Source organism: Camarhynchus parvulus, chromosome 7, assembly GCF_901933205.1.
Source record: "Camarhynchus parvulus chromosome 7, STF_HiC, whole genome shotgun sequence".
Taxonomy (NCBI): Eukaryota; Metazoa; Chordata; class Aves; order Passeriformes; family Thraupidae; genus Camarhynchus; species Camarhynchus parvulus.
This window is the reverse complement of record NC_044577.1, coordinates 18901506-18922805: the sequence shown is the minus strand read 5'-3', so window position 1 is coordinate 18922805 and position 21300 is coordinate 18901506. Positions and strand designations below refer to the sequence as shown.

Here is a 21300-nt window from a genome sequence, read left to right as displayed (position 1 = left end):
GATATCTTACAGATAAGTACTAAGTACTGCAAGATGTGTTGCATTCATATCAGGTTTTAAGTGCAAAGGCTCTACTTCGTTGCTGCATTTTAAAAACAAAGGGACCAGATCCCATGTTTAGCAGAACTGGCTACAGCATAGAATCTTGATTTTTGGCTTTGGGGCAGGACCCTAGCAGAAAAATTGGCAGTGAATCTATTTAGAGAATTTAAGTTGAAGCAGAATTGTTCAGTCATCTGGTCTACCATCACATAGATCACAGGTGCTTAGTACTGTGTGCTGAGACCATTCTCTTCTGTCTGATAAAGGTATAATTCTAAGTGTATTTCTGTACCACCACCAGCTGCAATATAAAAGTTCCTTTATATGAAAGACATTGAAGTAACCTATTAACTGAAGCACTGTAAAGTATGGAACCAAATTTCTGACCTCAGCTGTAGTCCAGTTTCACAGGTGCCAGAATTGTGGGCTTGCTAGACATTGGCATTAAAAACTTTACTTACTGGGAGCTGTATGGGAAGTGTTTTCTTTTTCACTGGTTCCAAGCAGAATTGTGTCACTTGGGTACTGGGATTTTCAAGGGCAACACTGAGATCTCCAAAGGCAAATGGCTCTTTCTGAGATGAGAGTGGAATTGTCATGAAGACTTTCCAGAGGAGAGGAGGATTACTGTAAGCAAAAAATTACACAGTGGCCCTGTTTTTTAAGTATTTTTAGTTCTTCAGGAAAAAGACTCACCATGTGTTTGCCCCTTTTATGTCCATTTGCTATAGTGAAGTCAGCTGTAATTGCCTGATTTTGGCAACCAGCAGATCGATTATTGATTGATCATGAAGAAATTGGGATGCTCAGCTCTACAAACAGGAGTAGAAGCAGGCATGAAAATGGCATCCTTAGAGCTGCATGCCAGTTAAACTTCAGACCTCTTTCTGTTGATGCTGGGTTTTTTGTATTATATCTGGTGGACTCTTGATAATTTTGGAGATTTTCAAGATTTGTCAAAGAAGTCAGCTGAAAATTACCAGGAAATCCGTAGCAACTAAGGTCCATCTGTTTCTGAAACACCTTTCCAGTGACACAATGGGGCACACAGTTGAACTGTGATTCCTGATTTAGAGACTGAACTGGACTATGTCCACATTTTGCAAGTGCCATTCTCGCCTCTTGTCTGAAGTCAGAGACTGGAGTTAGTTACTTGATGTGGTGGGTTTTATTTCAAGCAGTGCTTGGGTCTCCTCCTGCGAGCACACAACACTGTTCCCTGGAGCCATGTGGTCTCCAGTGAGTTGGGAATTAAGGGGCAGGAAGTTGGGTTGAACATTTTGTATTATCAGGTCAAAGAGCAGCACTCCAAATGAAGGACAGTTGTAGTTAATAGGAGGGCAGAGGGACTGAGCCTAGGCTGAATTTGGGAGCTTGGATTGTTGTTTACTTCGGTCTGTGCAAAACCCTTTGCCTTGAGCACTTGGCCATACTACCTTCAGTGCACCAGTGCTGAGTTCTCAGCCTGCCTTTGCACATGGCATATGTATGTGCAGACATCTGTGTTTGAAGTGAGTGCAGGCAGGCAAAGGCAGAGAAGTGTGCCAAAGCTGAAATCGCCTTCAAAACTCAAATTGAAGAAATGTGTGAATTCTCTGATTCTCTTGAACCAAAGAGTTGAGTTGTTTCCTTACAGTCACCTACTGCCCACTTCTTTTCCACCTTCTGCAGGTAGCAAAGGATGCCCGAAGTGACGTTGAGTCAAGCTCAGATGAGGAGGAAACAGTACCTCGCTCAAAGGCCCCGCACAGCGCGGTCGCCACCAACGGCACCAGCGGTGCCAATGGGACAAATGGGTATCTCACTGGTGCCACTTCCTCAGAGGAGCATTAATCCTTCAGTTCAATCATGAGACACGAACAGAATGAACTGTTTGCTACTGGAAGTAAATTATAAGTTGTGAATGCAGTTTATTCATGTATTTCAGCATCAGAAAAAATTAGGAGTATCAAAGCATTCTGATAGCGCACTGCCATATTTCCTGTTTGTGAATGAAGACAGCACACCATTCTGTATACGTAGGCATGCTGTATGTGTATGTAACTGACACAATGGGAGCAGTATTTTCACTTGTACTGTCTGAAATATTATTTATTTTTTATTCTTTTGGGAACTTCTGGACAAAAGGGAATATCCATTCTCAAACTTTGTGTCTTGGATTCTCGGTAACGGAGAGCACCATGCTCAGATCTCTTCTGTCCATCCCTGTTGGTTTTGCTGAATCTGCTATAAGTAATAGTTGCTTGATTTGTTACTTACAGTAAGATAGAACATAGCTTTATAGATTTTAGATCTGCTTCAGATATTTTTGCTATCTTTGTGTTTTAAAGTACTGGTTTTGAAATTGCCTATCAAATCACAGTTACTGTTCTTCCAACATAATTTAGGGGGAAGTGGTAATTGTGGGATATTATTTTAGCGTAATTTAAAATTCAATTTGGTGGTTAATTGCATTAGAAGTAGACTTGATTTGTTGTGCAAATACCCAAAAGCATTGTTGTCAGCACTTTGGATAAATTCGTTATTACCTTTTTTTTTGGCCTTTCAATTTTTGACCTCTACAGATTTTAGCTTTTTGCAGAGATTCCATGTAAAAAGGTGTTTCTTCAAATGCACCATTCTGAATCCAGACTTAACTTCTGAAATTGTTCTTGCACATTCACCTGATTGAGAGCAGGGGTGTAATGGAAAAAACAGCAGATGAAAAGTTCATTTCTTCCTCGGACTCAGCTCAGTCTAAGTATTGTTCTCAAAATTATTGCTACTTCCTTAGCAGGGTGAAGAGAGGGAAGGCAGAATGTCATACATTACTAAAATTAGTTTATTTTACGTGTGTGAGAACTTGAGCAAAATTCACTTAGCATGATTCACAGCAACCTTTGAATGCTCAGCAGTATTTCATCACCTCTACAAATAAAATTAGGGGGCGTTTGTAAAATAATTTTGCATTCCTTTTTATCCAAGATTTACAAATAGTGTCCCAAAGAAGACATAATAACACCCTAAGTAAACATCTTTTCAAACATTATATATGTACTTCTTCCAGCCTTCAGATGAAAGTTTGATGTAGGATGCTAAGGATCATACAGCTCTTGCAGGACACTCTTCTGGGATTTGTGGCAGCAGTGCCAAAAGTAGGCAGGGTTCTTGGGTAACAGACTCTATGCAACCTACTGTTCAACAGTATTGTGTGTGCACACAGAACCAATGTGCTTATAGACCAAAGACTTACACACACACACACACACACACATATATAGATAAAAGTTAAAAAAATAAAGGAAGGAAAAAAAACAGGGGAAAAAAATCTCAAGCGCATCTTCTATATACAAAGGGATTGGAGTGCTGTGTTCAGCTGGAAACCTGAGCCATGAGGTCATTTCTGATTCCTTCCACCTATGCAAATAGTAAAATATAGATGGTTTCTGATTCCATAACACATATTTAAAGATTCTCTTTTATATAGTCTTCATTGAAGAAAGTTGTGTTGTCACTTCTTTCTTTTGAAAACTGAAATTTGTCCTATTCTACTGGTCACTCTTGAAAACTTCTGAAACTTTTATTACCTATAGAAACTCCTGTGTGTTAGGAAAAAGGAGGTGTGCTAAAAGCAAGATTGGAATGGCATGAATGGAAATAGTACCTCAACTTCGTAAATAATAAAGGTAAGAAAACTCAAAAGGTGTAAATCACAAAAGATCTGTCAGTTCTACTACCCACAGAGCATCTTTTGAAAGACCCAGATAACTTTGTAATCCAGCGGCTGCATAGCTTATATGTCCATGAGTACATCTGAAGGAGCAAGGGAGCCTTACTTAAATCTCCTTCTCCCGAGAAAGTTTCTCTGCCTCTGATTTTTTTCATCTGTCTCCTCTGCATTTGATTTCATACCGTTTTCTGCAGGGCAGGTTATACCTGTGAAAATATGCTGATTGCAATGGAAAGTATCCTATCTATGGTGTTTGCAGCTGTGTAGTAATTACTGTAAAGATGATTCCAGGATTTTAAAATAAAACCATCCTGGGATCAATTAAATTAAGATTATAATTTTTGAAATCTGACCTGCTAAAATGGTAATGGAGAATATCAGTTTAATTTTGTGGTGTTGATTACTACCTCCACTGAACCATTTCCCTTCTGCAAAGATGGTTACAAAAGTGGCATTCTGGCAAAATATTTTGTCTCACATGAGAACAGAATGTTGCTCTGAACTGTCAACATGCACAGCATAGACCACATGCTGCAATGTTGGTGATGCAGGGCATAGAGCAGTCCCCAGCAACAATCCCTGTGCCAGAGGCCTTTAGTCCCTGTTGGTCCTTTTCAGCAATGCTCTGTAGTGTTCATTCAGATGTAGAGTCAAGACTACAGCCCTGGAGATGATTTACCATCACTACATATGCTGTTAGGACCTTGAAGATCATCTAGTCCCAACCCCCCTGCCATGAGCACCCTAGGCCAAGTTGCTCAAGGCTTTATAAAACCTGGCCTTGAACAGTGCCAGGGCTGGGGCATCCACAGCTTTCCTGGGTAAGCTGTTCAGTATTTTACCACCCCTGAAGTAAAGAATTTCTTTTTAATAGCTAATCTAAACTTTTCTCCTTTTTGCTCCAGTCCTCTTATCGACTTCATGGCCCTTCTGTGGACATGCTCCAACAGTTCTATGTCTTATGCTGGGGACACCAGAGTTGGCTGCAGTACTCTGGGTCTCTCACAAGAGCAGAGAGACAGAATCCCCTCCCCTGCCCTGCTGCCCTCACTCCTGTGGATGCAGCCCAGGATACATTTGGCTTTCTGGGCTGTGAGTGCACCCTGATGGCTCACGTTGAGTTTTTCACAACCATCACTCCCAAGTCTTTCCACAGGGTTGTTCTCAATCACTTCTCCACCCAGCCTGTAGGAGTGCCTGGGGTTGCCACAACCCAGGAGTAGGACTTTGCACTTGGCGCTTGAACCTCATGAGGTTTCCATCAGCCTGCCTCTTAAGCCTGCCAAGGTCCCTTGATCCCCACTGTTAAATGGTGCATCTGGGATTGAAACTCTTCCCTTGAGGCTTAAATTCAGTTGCATCTGTGAAATGCTAAAGCATGTATGCAGTTACCTTGGTTCAGCTAACACCCAATGACATACTTAGCCCCTATAATCCTGGCTTTTTGGAGCCTGTTCTTAGCAGTTAGTATAAACTTCATACAGATATGTCTGGAAAATAAGTGAGGAAAGAGAGATTCAAATGACACGTGGGGGAATAGGGTAAGAGGAAGCCTTAAGAACTTCATCAACCTTTGCTAAACAATGATCTATCAAGCTAGAGGTTTATTATAAAAATTATGAATTCACACTTTTGTCTGTCTCTAGTGGGAAGGACCAAGTGATTTAGTGATCAGACATGGCAGTGTGCTTTAATTCATTGTTTCCAGCTAATGGGTGTGAAAACTTTGGCTTCATCTTCCACTCTGCAGAGAAAATGCCATGCAATTATTTCCTTTTTCATTTGAATTTGATTGCTTTTCTGATTAAGAGCTTTGCAAGGTGCATTTGGAGGTCATCGAGTATTTAGGGGTTGATTGCACATATTTTAGAAGATTGACTGAAATTATTCACATGGTTCATGGTAAATGTGAGACCTTAAAAGGTTCTGTATATTCACACCTTTTGTAGAATTGTAGTTTAGTAATTCTAGAAATGAGAGTTTGGACTCTATAACCTCTCTGTCTTTGAGTTCTATGGTCCTTGTTTATAGTACAGTACATGACACAGTGGCTGAGATGTCAAAGTAGAAAAATGAGGAAATTAGAGTTTATTAGTAAATAGTAAGAACTTGTCTCTCTCCTAGACAGCCCAGATTACAGTAAAATAAGATTCAGGTTACCCTTTGTGTGGTGTTTCCCATATCGGCATATTTTGTATCAAAAGAAAAATACATGGTAGTTCGTGCTTTTGTTTGGTTGTTTTTCATAAAGAACAACGTTGCAGAAAATGGTAAAAATACCTGATCAAACAACAAGGGTGGACATTGGAGTCTTTTGGGTCTTGATCAATGTTAAATAGTGCTAGTTTTAAAATACCAAAGTGCCCCATGCTGTTTCCTTGTTGCCCTTTTGTAGTTTTTTCTATGTGTTATTTATTTAATGATTCCAGCGGAATTGGTACAGGTGTCACAGCTTCGTATCTCCTGCCTCAGCCTGTGACCATTCTGTGACCATGTGATTGCCAATGCCAAATGCTTTTTCTGAGACCAAGTACATGCACTAAAGCTTTGCTTACAGTGAAGTGATTCTTGTCTTAAATCTGTATCTGATTCAGGTGAAAATCACTGCCTGGTTCTGAACAGGACATGAGGGTGCAAGCCGTGACCCTGCAGCACACGCCACTGCTGCTCACTGCTGGGTGATTGAGGCACTCCCTGTTTTACACAGAGTGCTTCACTGGGAAGCCTAATGCCCACTTCATTCATTTTCTCATTACCACAGCCTTCTCTATCTCAGAGAAATATGGGCTACCATTGGTTTTATACAGCTGATGCTTTGGTATTTTCTTAATCTCTTTGCTACAACTCATTTTTGTATGTCTCCTATTGTCTACTTCCTGTGACATTTTGGGAGAGGAGTATTAAATACTTTTTACCCTTCTTGTAATGTAGACCCTCTTAGGCCTAACTTCAGTGTTCTGCAAACTACAGTTGCCTTTAAACCATGAAGCAAAACCAGTTTGTATTACTTGTTTTGACTAGTTTTGATTTGGAACAGGGACCTAATGGGAACTTCAGTAAGACATATTCTTTTTTTCCCTTTTCTTTTAAAAAGCTCTAGTGGAGGTTTGGAAAGGTGGTGTACATGTACAGCCTTTACACTGTAAAGATTTCTGATTGTAGTTGCAATGAAAACACAGTGTTTGAGTGTGTCTCTACAGACTCCTCAATCTTTGAAATTGCTTTCAGTTAAAAAACTGGAGGAAATACCATGAAAGGATGTTTTGGAGTCATGTCAATGATCACATGTGTCAGACAAAAGGCAAAAAATACTGTCTTACATGACTTAAAATGAGTGCAACAAAACCCATTTTCTGGCTACTGCTGAGCTTCAGCTTTTTGCTGTTCTTGTTTACACAAGCTCTCATACCATACTGTGCATGTTGACTGCTGCAAGTCAGGAGGAGGCAGATGACACATTTTCACCTGTGTTTTCATGACAATCCTGTGCTTGAGCAACTCTTTCAGAAATGTGGTGATGTGTAGGAACTCCACTGTTCTGGATACAGTGATGCACTAGCTAGAAGTCCTTTCATGTATAGCTATTGTGTGGAACCTTGGGAGTTATTTTGTCTTTTATTTGACTGGGTTTGGGGTTTTTTCTAATATGGAGAAAAATTATTCCTCATAAAATCTCTGGAACCAACCAATATTGTGGGCTATTTTAATTTGGAGACAGTTTCATAATAAACATAAGTATTAGAAATGTAGGTTTTGTTTTCTCATTTTTTTCTATGAGATGCAGACAATGTTTTCCTTTGTTTTAGCTCAAAGATTGTTACCCACACTGTAGACTCCAACACTTTTTGGACAGATCCAAGTATGTCTTTGCTGTATTCATCACTGTAGTACTTTATGTTATTTTTTGTATGAAACCGTAACAGGAAGTGTTGGAAGATCAAGTTCTCTCCATACAAACTAAAATATTTTCATTACCAAAAAAAAGATAATTTTCTAGGATTTAAACATCAAAATTTTGCATGGTAATAACTCCTGAATGTCCAGCTGGGCCCACTTTGGAAAAGCTGTCTTTTTTCAGCGAGCAGAGTTTCTTTAGAAATACACATTCAGTTTTCTTTTAAGGAGAAACTGTCACTCAGCAAAGCACTACCTACTAGCCTCTTGTGGAAGGGAGAGAAAGGAGCCACTCTTAGGAGTGGCTCTCCTAAGGAAAAGCTGCTGCTCACCAAAGTAAAGGCTACAAAACACCATTATCAGGCAGGCTCTGCTGCAGCATTAAAAGATGATGAGGAAGTACTTAGAAATGGGATGCCTGAAAAAATTCTGGTAACTTCAGCACAAAGAAATTTAGGCAGCAGTTCTCATAACACAAGTATCAGTCATATAGGGATCTTCACACATCAGTTGAAGTTTTACACTGGAAGAGAAGTAAGTCTTTTTGCAAATGGGGTGTGCATTGTGTTAAAGAACTGTAGACCTTTAGCAACTGTAGTTGTTAATATGGCTCTGTCATAATATATAGAGACTCTTGTGTTACATTTAATATAGCATTTCAATTCATGCTTATTGAAGGTATTTATGAAGAGATTTACTTATGTGGAATATTGTCCAGTGGTATGTCTAATGTCTTTTGCTCCCTGTGCCACATATGCTCCTCAACTTATGTAGCACAAGGGAGAGCCAGTGTGTGCAGAACACAGCTCAGGATAACGTGATACGGAGCAAGACCTTTATGCTCTGGCTCTAAGTCTGTAAAGGACCCTTTGCACAGGAAACAGTGGCTCTCAGAGGACAGCAGGAGGACAGCTGCTTCACGAGAGTTAGAAGGCAATGACACAATTTCCTGTAGATTTAGAAGGTGAGTGAAGGGAATCCAAATGTGTAGCTGTACCAGGTGAGCAAATTTCTGCATGACTCAGTAGCTCATCATGCTGTGATGGACAGAGGCTGGGAGTTTTTGTGGAGGGAAGCTAGTCCCAGCTCTGCTAGTGTGGGTGGAGGGTTCTTGTTTCCCTAAATTGTGCTGGGGTTTTTGGTCTTTTTGGTGATCCATTCTGCTGCAGCTAGTCCTGCCCCTGGACAGATTTTACACTGTCTACTCTTGTCAGCCAGTAACCTTCTTAAGTGGCTTAAGTGGGTTTCACAGAACGAGATGCCAATTTGTGTTTTATGCCCACCTTCTCCAGCCCTGAGTCTGCCAAACCAATGATGATTCTTGTAGAGCGATTTCTTAAATGCAGAGTTGTGTGCAACAATGACATGTTCCTGAGGTTCTGACTTTCAAAGGTAATTGTTTACATGTGACACAGAACTGTTAGTTTTTAGTCACTGGAAAGTGTAATATAAAAGTAAGTATTAGAAGTTTGAGTATTGAGGGTTTTTTAAGAATAACATGACCTACTTGTAATGTTACTGCGATAGTTCACTGATCAGATGAAAAGGTAATGTACTCTTAAGCTACTGGCTGGCAACATATATTTACATTCCTAAATTATTGCTCTTTCATAGACATCTGAAAAACACCACAGTGGGTGAGGTTTTTTATGCTTTTAAAACATTTCAAAGTGTAAGGTACTCTCCCTAGAAAATACTGTGCAGGTTATTTCTCAGTTTTCCAGAACAACCAAGGAAAATTCCTGCACAACTGCCATATTTCTTGCCTATTTACATCAATTTTTTGCAATCTCCCCTCACAAAAAGTCCTGAAACCCAAAGATGAAATGTGATCCTTCCTTAATTAAACTTGCGTCAGCTTTCTCACATTAATCTAAGTAGCAATTTTATGTCCTATTTCTGAGCCTATGATGAAGATAACCTCACCTTTTAATTCACAGTAATGGTAATTATAATTACTGTTGGGTCTCCTAAGGTGTCTTTGAAAGAGCTGCTTCCTACCAGAAAGGCTTGCTATTTCATAGTTACTTTTGTTTAGTCCCTCATTTAGGCTTAATTTAAACTTAATTCATCCAAAGCATTTAGTTCTCATTTTTACATGTGGTTTCTCACAGAACTATCTCCCAAGTGAGATCACTGCCCATAGCTGTTACTTTATGGGGCAGTGTAATCATATTTCAGTTCCAGAAAGGATTTGCATGTAAATAGTCTAGCTCACTTACAGGTCCAACATTTGGTCCTTCAGCGATGTTGAGGAAGTGATGACCCAAGTTGTGGCACCACCTGGACTGGGTGGATGTAAGTAACAGCCAGGACTGCTGTCCAGATTAGAAACAGCCTTTTCACAAGATTTTTTTTTAATAACTGTTCCACTTTAATACCAATTTCCTACTAACTGAATCTCATTTTTTCTAAGGCTTTTTGTTAAGGAGCATGTGAACCATTGAGATTATGTATAATTAAGCTGTGATGGTCTGCACTACTCTTGCAACTTGTCCAAGCATCCAGCACAAACACAGCAGCTGTTTTGCACAGAAGAACTCCTCTGTAAGATTTGACAGGTAACTATTACAGACTGCTAACTGTATTATCTGGGAGAAGAAGAATGGGTTGCTAACAGCAAAGGGAAACAGCAGGAGCAGTTGGGAGCAGTAAACCAGTTTTCTTGTGTAAATTGCATCCACATTGATTGTGGATTTCATATTTTGATTCAATGGGATGCCATTAGCACAACATTTAGTAAAGGTGATCCCCAGTGTACTACACTCCCAAGCAGACTGTCAGTAACTGTGGACTAACATTAGAGACAGCTGGAGCCTAAAAAGATGGGTAATTGCTGCAGAGTTGCAGTTGGCAGCATTGAGAATTGCATGCCAGAAGAGGATTTTCCTCTTTCCTTTAGAAACATGAGTTTATCAGATGGCTTATCTGCCTTTGCAATAAGTGCAGGAAAATACAGGCCAGTAAGTCATGCTAATACAATACTAAAAAAATAAAATTATCAATTTGCTGCATTGTCTTTCCATTATAAGGTTGTGTCATACATGGAGTTTAGCAAAATTCTCTCATTAGCTTTTATGGGAAGATAAGTATTAGTTGTTTGCCTATGAGGTAAGCATTTACATTAATGTATTGTGCTGTAACTTAGCTAGTAAACCACCCACGAAGTCACCTATCACTTCGACCCATTCCTCACTTAGCCAAAAGGTTAATGTATGCAGTCTTCTCTTAAAAGCCTGGATTCCTTTATGGTGATTGCAATTGCCATCAGTATGAAGTGTAGCATGCTTCTAAATCAAAATAGTGATATATTGCTGGTGTTCTAACAGACCTGTTTCTCTGCCCAGCCAGTTATTCCAGCTGAAGCTGTGGTGTAGAAGATAATGGATAATGAAGAATTGAGCCCATGATACAGTAGCTAGTGCAAGTCAGTCAAAGAGCATGTTTCCACATAGAGAGTTATCCATCAGTCACAAAACAGGTGAGTCAGTAGCAATTTGCATTGTTTAACATGCTGTGACTGAAGAGGAAGAAAATCACACTGAAGCTAATTGTATCTTATTTCAATTAATCATTTCAGTGCATAACTACTTATGTGTATCTATAAAAACGTCGTATGAAAAACCACCACACACTTGCATGACTAAACACTATTTGTAGCTTCTGTCAGTCTCCCCAGCAACTTTTGAATGTGTTGCTCAGTTAGTCCAAATTTGAAAAGAAGATTGTGTGGCAGTTATCCCTGTCCTTATAATGTACTTAAAGTTAGCAGTCAGGTACAGAGGAGTACCACAGATGAATGCACTGGACAAAGAGTAGGCAGGCTGCAACTGGTGTCCTGCAGCTTCAGCAGCAGCAAAGCAGGAGCCAAATGGCATAACTCAGGAGTGGTTCTATGGCTCTGATCCTTAGAGTGTAAAGAAGAGCTGAATATCACAGTGAAGAGAATGGCACTGTTCAAGGACAAACCCACAGATCTGTAGGAAATCAGGCTTCATTGCCTCTGCTTCTGCTACAACAACTTATAAATAAGCTCAAGACTCTAAAGGGTTCTCTGTGTATAGAGCTGTCAAAGTAATTAGGGATAATATGGATAAAAAGAATGGAGTGCCACTGTCTGGCAATCAGAGCCATTCCTCCCAGCCCTTCAGGCATACAATCCTGTTTTAGCAGTAATGCCTCATATAACTAAATTGCAACTATTGCTTTCAAAAAGGTAAGACCAATACCACAATCATTTAGTATAGCTTATTCACACAGTTGAAATACATACCCTTAATGTGCCTGTGGGACTGATTTATGTGTGCATATCTTTGTTATGTCAAGTTCCACAAGCCTTTTAAAAAGTTATAAATCACAAGTGAGTTCACAGCAATGTTACCATATTACAATGACAAAACTAATTTAGACAATTTCAAGGTACTGAATAAATGCAGTTTATTGATACAGTAGACAAGACAAAATGGTACATGCACAGCATACTTCCTGAGAAGTACCTGCAACTTAAATCCTGTTAATCTGATTGAAAAGGAAGCAAATCCACTAATGAACAATGAGACCCTGAAGTCAGGCTCCAATCCCTCGTCTTTTTGTACCATTGCCAGTTACAGAATTCTCAGAGAGGACACAGGGTTTGTCCTGAGAGAGGACACAAAGCAGAAACTGAGGATTTGTTTTATTTGAGATGTCACTATAGTAATACTTAGTAATTCTCTGCTGCTATTCTGTTCCAAAATTGCAGTGTAATCAATTGGCACCTTTACCTTTCTTACTGTTCTTTGTGTATAACTGGCTGTAACACAAGAAAAAAATCAATAAGGCACACCAAGGAAAATGATGCACTACTTAGAAAACATCAAATTATGCCCTATAGAGAAGAAGAAATGGAAGATTATGTCTTTTACTTTTTTTTGTTAAGTTGTGATCCTAGAAGATGAGGGTGTAGTCTGTGGTGCACTCATCAAGCTATATGGTTAAGTTCAGACAAATCAAATTATTTAAAATACAGTTCACATATGACTGGGAAATATTCCCAACTGTACTAAGAATATCTGATCAGATCAGGTAAGATCTGATCACCATATTTAAACATGCCTAAATGACTAGGTTGTACATATTAGTTTTTGATTCACTAGAATTTCTAGGACTGAACCTAGTCAAGTCTTTATTTCAACTATGGTGTATTATCAAATGAAGCATTTTCCTTCTTGTTGCAACAGTCCTTTTAAATATTTCTGTAAAAACGAAAACAGTTTACAGGATAGAAAAAGAATATTTTCAATCAAAGCTGAGCATTGTGGTAGTAATAGTCTTCTTGATAAGATGAAAAATGCACACATGATTTATCTGTCACCACTGTATTTCATACTTTAATACATTATACTTCAGGCTTTGCCATGTCAAAAGATTTCCAATGACAAAGTTTAACAGACCAGAAGAAAAACAACAATTTAGATGCATGAATAGAAATGCTAACACTGTAGAGTACAAGTTAAGGTAAAAGTCAAGACAATGACCTATGACACAAGTAACTGAAATAAGTGCTAAGCTTCAGCACACTTTTTTAATAGGTTTCAGACCTATTTCAACTATGCAAAAACTTTAGAGAGACATCAAGGCTTTTGGAAAAGATACACAAACTACAGAAGGTACTTTAGTTTGATTATCTCCCTGGGGCAGCTAAATACAAACCATTGCATCATTAATGCATGTAATGGATCAAAATTTACATGTCCAGAGACATTCAGTTAAGGCAGTAGTTGGTGATACCGATGCTCAAAGAATGATTCAAAATGTGTCCAGATAACAGCAGATTAAAATACTGCTTTCATTATCTTTATTTAGAAATTAGCAGTCAAACATTGATAAATACACCATTTCACCAACAGGAAGGGAGTAAGAGTGCTCTACATCCAGAACGAGAGGTACAAACCAGTTTCATGCAGACTGTTTATATGACAAAGCAGTGAAAGCTTTTCTGATGTTGGCAACAAATGCAGAAAAATTGTTAGTTTCTCTCAGTTTAAGCTGTAACTCTGCAATACAGTCCAGAGGAGGAGTACAGGAAGTCACTAGAATGACACAAATTTGCAAAAGATTAGACTACTATTAAAAGAATAAATCCATACCAGTGTTTTCCTGCACCTATGAAATATTAATGTAGTTTGTTATCTTTTTATGTTTTCACTTCCACCTGCATTATTTTGGAGAAGCCTCATTTTCCTTCAGCAAAGAGAAAGCCCCAAAGAACTTAACAGGTTTTTTTGATTTACTGACCTCCCACTCAGTGCTGTGCTCCTGCCTGAGTTGTTACAGCAATTCCCAGGAATCCATAGCCTACTCAAAAACTGAAACACACTCCTAAGCCATGATGTTGCTCTGCAGGCAAGCAGATTGTAAACTGATGTAGCCCAGCATATGACAGACTTTTAACTTCAACAGTTTAGATCTGAATTAGTAAAACCAGAAATCTGTTCTGTTCATACCCAGAGGCATGGCAGAGCCCCAGTAGCATCTGTCTAGAAGCTATCCAGCACTCAAATTCCATAAATGGAGTAAGAGCCATATAGCCAAACCAGCTTTGAGATCCAAAAGGCTGTGCCCTTACAGAAGGGCAATGCTGGATTTCAAGTTTTATTCTTTCACCTATGTCACCCTTTTTCTGCCTTTAGGCTTCTGAACAAGTTGAAATATGCCTGTGAGCATATACAGGCAGAAACTGCAGCAGAAACAAACTACAAATGAAGCATCCTCATCTCTGTATGTGGTCCTTTCTCTTGCTTTGCTTGATACAAAGTAAATAGCATCTCCACAAATGGAGGGCAGTGAATATAAGCAGTCCTATTTTCATGTAAGTTAACAAGACACACATAATTAAAGAAACAATATTACCACTGCAAGATTTTTTATTTGGCAATTGGAAGATAAAGGATCACAATTAAACTGCACTTTACTCCTCTCCTTTTTTCAAACAGAGGTGTCAGATTCAGTCCTCTAAGTATTCAAAATTCACATACCTTCATAGTCCCCTTGTTCATTTATGGAAAGGGTACACACGTATGGCTTATCAGGATCTTTGTGGTCAATGTGTCTGAATATAAACTGTAATTGCTCTTCTAAAATGAACACAAACAGAAGTAATTAACACCATTAACCTCTGCTGCAGAGTCACAATGATGATTAAAAATCACAATACAAAGTTAGTTTTAATTAATATTCTTAGAACACTGACAAATTAAGCAACCCTGGCCTCTTTGCAAGACAAACACATTTTAACATATTTTGCCATTTGAGGGACAAATGTAGTAGCTGGCTAATCCAACTGATGAAGTGTGTAAGCTTTGTGCTCTTCACTGCACAATCCAACATGAACCACACTGTATCAGTGCACACAGAAACTATGGAAGCTACAGAAACCTACCTGGAATTCTACGCATCTCCAATGCAAGATGCTCTTTAAACAATGTTTTAATCTTGCTCACTTGTTCCAGTTTCTCCTTGGCAGCTTTATTTTTAGAAGATTTTACTAGAATTTAAAAGTCCATTGTAAGTATCAAAGGCAAAACAAGCACATAAAAAAACATCTAGAACAGCAGAAAAGCCACAAAGAGCAAGTGTTAAAAACAACCCCTCCTTCAATTACAAAAATTTACTTATTATCCTTTTCTTACTTACTTTCCATTTTCCTCATCAACTCTTGTTTAAGCTCTTGGATGCTGTCAGTCAAGTTCTTCTGCTGCTCTTGTTCTTGATTTAGCTTTGATTTTATTTCTGTCAACTGCTCTTCCTTTTCTGCTATGTATTTGCTCTGCTGGAGAATCTCTGAAAGGAGGCAAGAAAATATGAACATATACAGTTGATTAAGTACGCCCCTGCTATTTAAAACTTAAGTAGTTTGAAATTATTTATATTAATAAAACACAGTGGAATGCATGCTACCATAGCTGCAGAGAGAAGTCAGCTTAACCATACCAAGAGCATCAAATGGAAACTTTAAAGTGAAAGTTATTCCAAAGAGAAGCTACAAAGTATGCAGCTGCTCAGATACTTTAATGAGATGAAATTTGTTTCTGGTGCCAGCACTACATACTTCAACACTTCAACACTTCATTCAAAGCATGAAGATGGTGGCTCCTGCCCACAGGTAATGACAGAAAGCCAAGAATGGAAACACTGACTTATAGGAGTTGCAATCATTCTTACCTGATATTCTGAAATTTACAAAATTCAGCCAAGTTAACCCTAGACTGATGAGCTGACAGTATTCTCTTCCTAATATGGAAAATACATAAATAACTTCACAATAATTAGCTTTACTAAGCAATTTAATTTCATTTTCCAACTGCAGTCAAAAAATTCTGACATTATTGTTTTAAATACTTATGCTTTATACAGAAAACATATTTTTGCATCATCAAGGAAGTTTTTCAACAAATTGCTTTTGACTTGAAATTTACATTGTAAATTTATATTGTAACCAACCCATTATGTTTGGGTTTAATTCTGTCTTCATTCTGATGTTATTACTTACCTTTTCAAACGTATAGTTACACATACTATTCAGCTGTATTACGTTAATTTTATAAAGGTTGGACACAATAAATAACTGTACCATTGTTATACTCGTGAATTTTGTCAATCATCACGTCCTCTTCTTTCAGCTTCTTGGACCATTTCTCTGTAAGGGAAAGTTACTTCTGTTATCTGAAGAAGTTTCATGACAACTTGCAAAAAGCAGAGTTAACAGGAGCGTAGGGCCTTTGTACCTGCAAGAGCTTCTAAAGTCTCCTTGCACAAATCTCTCAGCGCTGAAGTCTGATTGTTCTGTTCAGTGCCATAACTGATTTTAAACTGGCTCCAAAACTCTTTCATATCTCTTTCAAAGAGTGTTACTTCATCTTCCGCCGGTGCATTACCCATAGCGCTGTACCAGCCCTGTGCGGGAACAGACGAAGCGTCAGGGCACGGGAGGCAATGGCAGCACGGCTAACCCAGCACGGGTAACTCGCAGCGCGGCTCACTCACTCACGGCACGGCTAACTCACACCACGAACGCTCGGGGCTGCTTCTACCGCCCCGCCTTGTTGTTCAAACCTCTTCGCGCAAGTTGTTTTTGTGGTCACCATCGGCTCAGTGGGAGCCGCGTTTCCCTCGGCACTCTCCCGGCGCTCGGCTCCCGCGCTAGGAGAGGTTCCTCCGCCGCCCCTCACCGCCCCCCGGCCCCGGCCGGCACCCACCGCGTCCGCGCCGCGCGCCGCGCCGCTTCCCGCCGCCAACGGCCGCTCCCGCCCGCCCCGCAGCAAGCGCGCCGCTGATTGGCTGAGCCCGGCCCACCGGCCGTTGCTGCGGTAACGAGCGCGAGGCGTGGCCAGCGTGAGGGGCGCGGCCGCCATGGCGGGGCGGGCCGGCGGGGCGGTGCTCTGAGGGGCGGCAGCCGGGAGTGCCGCCCCTTTCCGTCGGGATTGCTGCTTGGGGTGCGTTGTCTGAGTCGGCTGCCTGCAGGGCCGGTGGCGGAGGCAGTCTGTTCAGTGGTGAACAAGCAGCGCGGCTCATTTACGCTCCTCTGAAGCCACAGCTTGTTCCCCGTGTCTGGTTTACTCGTGGAACACACTTACAGTAACCGGTCTTAAATTTTGTTCCCCAATAGCCTTTTAATTCGCCCGGCTTGAATTCTCTAAAGAACGTGGATGAAGCTCGTGCCGCCGAGAGAATGACCTGCAGGGATAATTGCAGTCCTTTTGGTGCGAACAAAACCACCATACAGTTGCCTGTACCCAGCCAAACATTTGCCATAAATGTCTGTCAAAGTGAGTTTGCTCTTTATGACAATGTGACTGGGTTTTCTCCAGTTGTTTATATTCCCTTTTAGCTCTCGATAAGCACTAGTTTGTGATCCAAGGTAGCAGCTTTCAGTTTATTATGAAACTACTTTTAATAGTTTTTTTACCATAGCTAATTAATTACTCCTAATTTGGGTTAATGCCAGTGCCTTTTAGGTAATCCCAAAATAATGTATATTTAGCATGGCTTTGAGGATTGCTGTCTAAAAGTACTAATTACTATCTTCCACCTGTGCAATGCTTTGTAAAGTCTGAGCTGGGACCACCAACCATTAGTTCCATTACTCTTCTACAAACTTCTTGTATAAACACTTTTACCCCACTGTATTCCTGTCTTGTTTAACTTGGACACACTGTTCTCCAGATTTCAGTTTCCTCAGCATTGTTCCTAAAGATAATAAACCCCTGTTTCTTACCTGCTTCACACTTAAATGTACTGAAGTTGGGCTGGTCCAAGGATGATTACTAGCCACGTATGAATTTGGGCACTATGGACCTATACCTTATGGCTTTTTTTATTTAGGAACATTTCTTGCCTAGCCAAGTGCATGCTGTTAATATGAGATTTCAGTGTTGCTCCTGACATTATTAGCCTTTATTATTTGTGCTCATAACTTTCTGAATACACAATTTTCCCACTACCTGGAGTTTTGTAAATACAAGTTAAACTAATTCAAACAAGTCCTGTTTTCTCATCCATAATCTTTTGGTGAGTTCTACAGCTGGATAACACAGATAATGGGTTCACCCCGCAGTAGCTGGCACTAGCTCAAAAATATTAGGTGTCTTTTCTTCATCAGTGAAGCTTCTCTAGACTCATTGGTCCTATTCCTTTGTTTTACACTTTCACCCACCAAAGACTAAATGCCTGTGACATTTACTGGCAGAATCCATACCTTAATTTATCTCTTTTCTTATTAATTTAGAGGTTTTGAGAGACATGAACTGTACTATAACTTCTTCAACCTTTCCCACTACTGTCCACCATCAGTTTACCAAGTGTGTGTTTCAGGGAAGCACGGTGATTTTGGCAAGTCCTAATTTTCAGTTCAAGCTGATGGGTTTTGCCAGCTACAAACAGGAATGTGGCCTCATACCCCGAACTAGTGCAGGTCAGATGCTTCTTCATTCCTCTTCTGGGTCTGATTCAAGAGGCTCCATAGACAGAAATGCAGGCAGCCAACCCACCATAACTCTAGCCCAGACAATTGTTCTGAATTGTTGTTTTCTAAATGTCTGTCCTAGCAAGCCATGGAGTAGTCATGGATGGAAAAATGTTTCAACAATGATTTACCCTATTTTTAACACTATGAGCTTGGCTGGAGACCATTAATTGTGCTATTTCTGCCTTTTCCAGCTCTTCATAGGTGTCCTTTTAGGCCCAGGCTACTTGGTTAAACTCAAGCTTCCAAGGGGTTCAGCAGCAGTCACATATGGGGTGACAGTTCCCTGCAGTCAGACTGAAGGGCAGAATGCCGCCAACAAAAATCTGCTGCTTTATTTTATTGGTAACAGAAAGTCCATCCTGGGCAGTTCCAGTGCTGGGTTAAGAGGCAGCTGAAAAGTCTAGCTCAGGATTGGAGAGCTACTGCAGCTTATGAGGACATTCTAAAGGAGCACAGAATTGACAAGCTGGTCCTAATAAACTGACTCAGCTACTTCTTGTGGCAGGTTTCTGACTGCCTGGGCTATGCTTGGCATAGGGCTAGTTTTAAGAGTTAGAGCAGGCTAGTTTCAGGGATTAGAGAGTGACAGTAAGACAGGAATCTTATTGGAAAGGGAATTGAAAAAATGAAAAATGAGTTGGAGATTGTTACCCTAATGGGTTCAGTTCCATTTCTGCTTGCAGTTCATTGAACTTGAAGGAATTTTATCCTCTCTAGGTTGCTTCTAATTTCAAAAAGGTAGTTCTTCATACTTAAAATAAGTAAAATTTCTTAGATGTGACTTTTTCATAGGCATGCCAGAATTGTATTCCATGCATTGTTTCTATAATTTATACTGTTGCACTTATAAACACAATGAAATCTAATTACATACTAATTTACATTAGTAATGTAAACAAATATTAAGGTCTGGCAGGTCTGGTTATTGTTATAATGCACAGATTAGTTTCGTCGGCTTTGTGTGCTTGCATTGTTAACTTTATAGCAAAGAGTAATGACTGTTCTAACTAGGAAAGATCAGATTAAGGTGGCAGAGTGAAGAGAAGGAGATTGGGTCATGTTAACTGTTGCTAAACCTCTATTGGTCAGCTCAACTTAAAAAAAGCCTGAGTCCAATGAGGAATGCTTGAGGACATGGGATAACAAAGAAAGTAAAAAATGAGAGAGCACAAGCTTCTTGAAATATTCTTCTCTTCCTAATTCAAAAATTAAGGTATATCTTTTCAGTGTTCCACTTGGAAAACATTCACACCTGAGAAAATACCTGTCAGCTGTTGTATAGAGTGTCTCCTGGTGAACTTAGCAAATTGCTTGTTAATCCTTGTAGTTGGTCCAGGGTCAATGGAAATACTGGTGTGGAAATTCATGTTATTGTTCAATTAACTAAGCATAATGTACCAGAAAGTTAGGTCCATTACATAGGCCTCCATTAACAGTGTTTCAAAAAATGTTTGCTTTGGTGGCTTTTCCATGCCTTGCAAACATTTACTTAAAAGCATCTGTTGACTCTTACGTAATATTTGCTCTAATATGGAGGTGCAAGGCAGCTGTAAACATTTTATCCTCCCTTCAGTGGATCATCAGCATGACTCTTGCTTTTACATTTAATGTGTGTGTATATATGAAGTCTTTGGTTTTGTGTGTCTTGGAAAACACAGTAAATCAAGACATTATCAATAAATTTAAAAATATATTAACAGATAGCATTTGAAAGGTTTTTGCTTTGAGCTAAGAACTAATTTATGTGAAGGCCAATCCTTGGCTCTCCAATATCAAAACAAGAGAAAGCTTCAATTTAAAAACCTAATTGCCGACACATTCTGACCATTTTGTATAGATCGTTAGGTTTCCCTGCAATTCCCCATACTAAAATACAGCAAATAGTTTTATTTTGAGTGAGTTTGAAGCACTAGAGGGATTACAGAAGCTTTTTGCAGTGCTTTGCATAGAGGAGTGAGGAAAGGTCTATTGAGGAAGTGTTTCTCCTTTGTCAAACATGTTATTAAATATAGCATTTCAAGTTGTATTTCACCATCTTTGTTGGTTATTAGAGCTTGGAAGGTCTTCAGTGTCTCAGACTTGTATTGGTTGTGTAACATGACCGGCAGGACAAGAGATTACCAGCATGTTAGTTATTGATTTCCTCTTGGATGGAGCAGGATCATGGCTGATTCCAGGCACAGTGGGAACTGCCTCTCCCACAGAAACACACCTGTTCCAAAACTTCCGTGGTGTCTGTTTGGTAGATTGTGGATTTGTTGAGGTTTTTTAAACATCCTTTATAAACATGACTCCTCTGGTATCTCTAAGGTGAGGATGTAGGAGCTTCTAAAAGACTCAGAAAGAACATAGGAGAAAATGAAAACCTTTTCTCTTGCTGTTAGTCTTTATTATGTCTAAGGTGCTTATCTTTCTCTATCTAAGCATAAGAATCAGCAGCAAAATCCTGAAAGTTAATATCAAGAGGTCTTCAGCATTTATACTAAAAGAGGTTACTTTACTGAAACATTGCCAAGACATATCTTCAAACATTAAATTTACAAAGTTTCTGGACAGCCAAAGTGTGCCTGAAGAGTTCAGCCTGAGCAGATGCATCACTGTCCTAGTGCATAGATAATATGGGTGAGTGGGTTTGAATTTATAAATAAAG

The 21300-nt window shown here is 39.6% G+C and overlaps 2 protein-coding genes across 6 annotated transcripts in view; one reads left to right on the top strand and one right to left on the bottom strand.

Annotated features, from left to right (window-relative positions):
* Positions 1 to 7500, top strand: part of CERS6 (ceramide synthase 6) — a 97219-nt gene extending 89719 nt beyond the window's left edge. For both annotated transcript variants that reach the window (XM_030952247.1, XM_030952245.1), the window contains one exon: positions 1714 to 7500. In XM_030952247.1, the coding sequence (XP_030808107.1) occupies positions 1714 to 1875 (162 nt within the window). In that variant the 3' untranslated portion in view covers positions 1876 to 7500. The remainder of the gene's footprint in view (positions 1 to 1713) is intronic.
* Positions 7501 to 12010: 4510 nt separating this feature from the next.
* On the bottom strand, positions 12011 to 16935 carry SPC25 (SPC25 component of NDC80 kinetochore complex). Of its 4 annotated transcripts, none has more exons than XM_030952778.1 (7): positions 16690 to 16874; positions 16411 to 16579; positions 16257 to 16322; positions 15320 to 15466; positions 15066 to 15170; positions 14662 to 14760; positions 12011 to 13716 (listed from the first exon to the last, which is right to left on the bottom strand). In XM_030952778.1, exons 1-7 carry the CDS (start codon positions 16768 to 16770, stop codon positions 13583 to 13585), a joined length of 801 nt encoding a protein of 266 aa, XP_030808638.1. In that variant the 5' UTR covers positions 16771 to 16874; the 3' UTR covers positions 12011 to 13582. The 4 variants fall into 4 exon arrangements, with proteins under 4 accessions (XP_030808638.1, XP_030808640.1, XP_030808639.1 ...); XM_030952780.1 differs by having other exon boundaries at positions 12013 to 13716; positions 16670 to 16830; XM_030952779.1 differs by lacking the exon at positions 16690 to 16874 and adding an exon at positions 16882 to 16935 and having other exon boundaries at positions 12014 to 13716.
* Between the last annotated feature and the right edge of the window lie 4365 nt (positions 16936 to 21300).

What these genes read in the sequence shown, in the direction of transcription:
- SPC25 (XM_030952778.1), bottom strand. Translation starts at nt 16,770, where the DNA reads ATGGTGACCACAAAAACAACTTGCGCGAAGAGGTTTGAACAACAAGGC. An exon ending in GGAGATGCGTAGAATTCCAG is followed by an intron (nt 14,761 to 15,065) that starts GTAGGTTTCTGT and finishes TGTTCATTTTAG; the next exon opens with AAGAGCAATTACAGTTTATA. An exon ending in TGAACAAGGGGACTATGAAG is followed by an intron (nt 13,717 to 14,661) that starts GTATGTGAATTT and finishes GTGTCATTCTAG; the next exon opens with TGACTTCCTGTACTCCTCCT.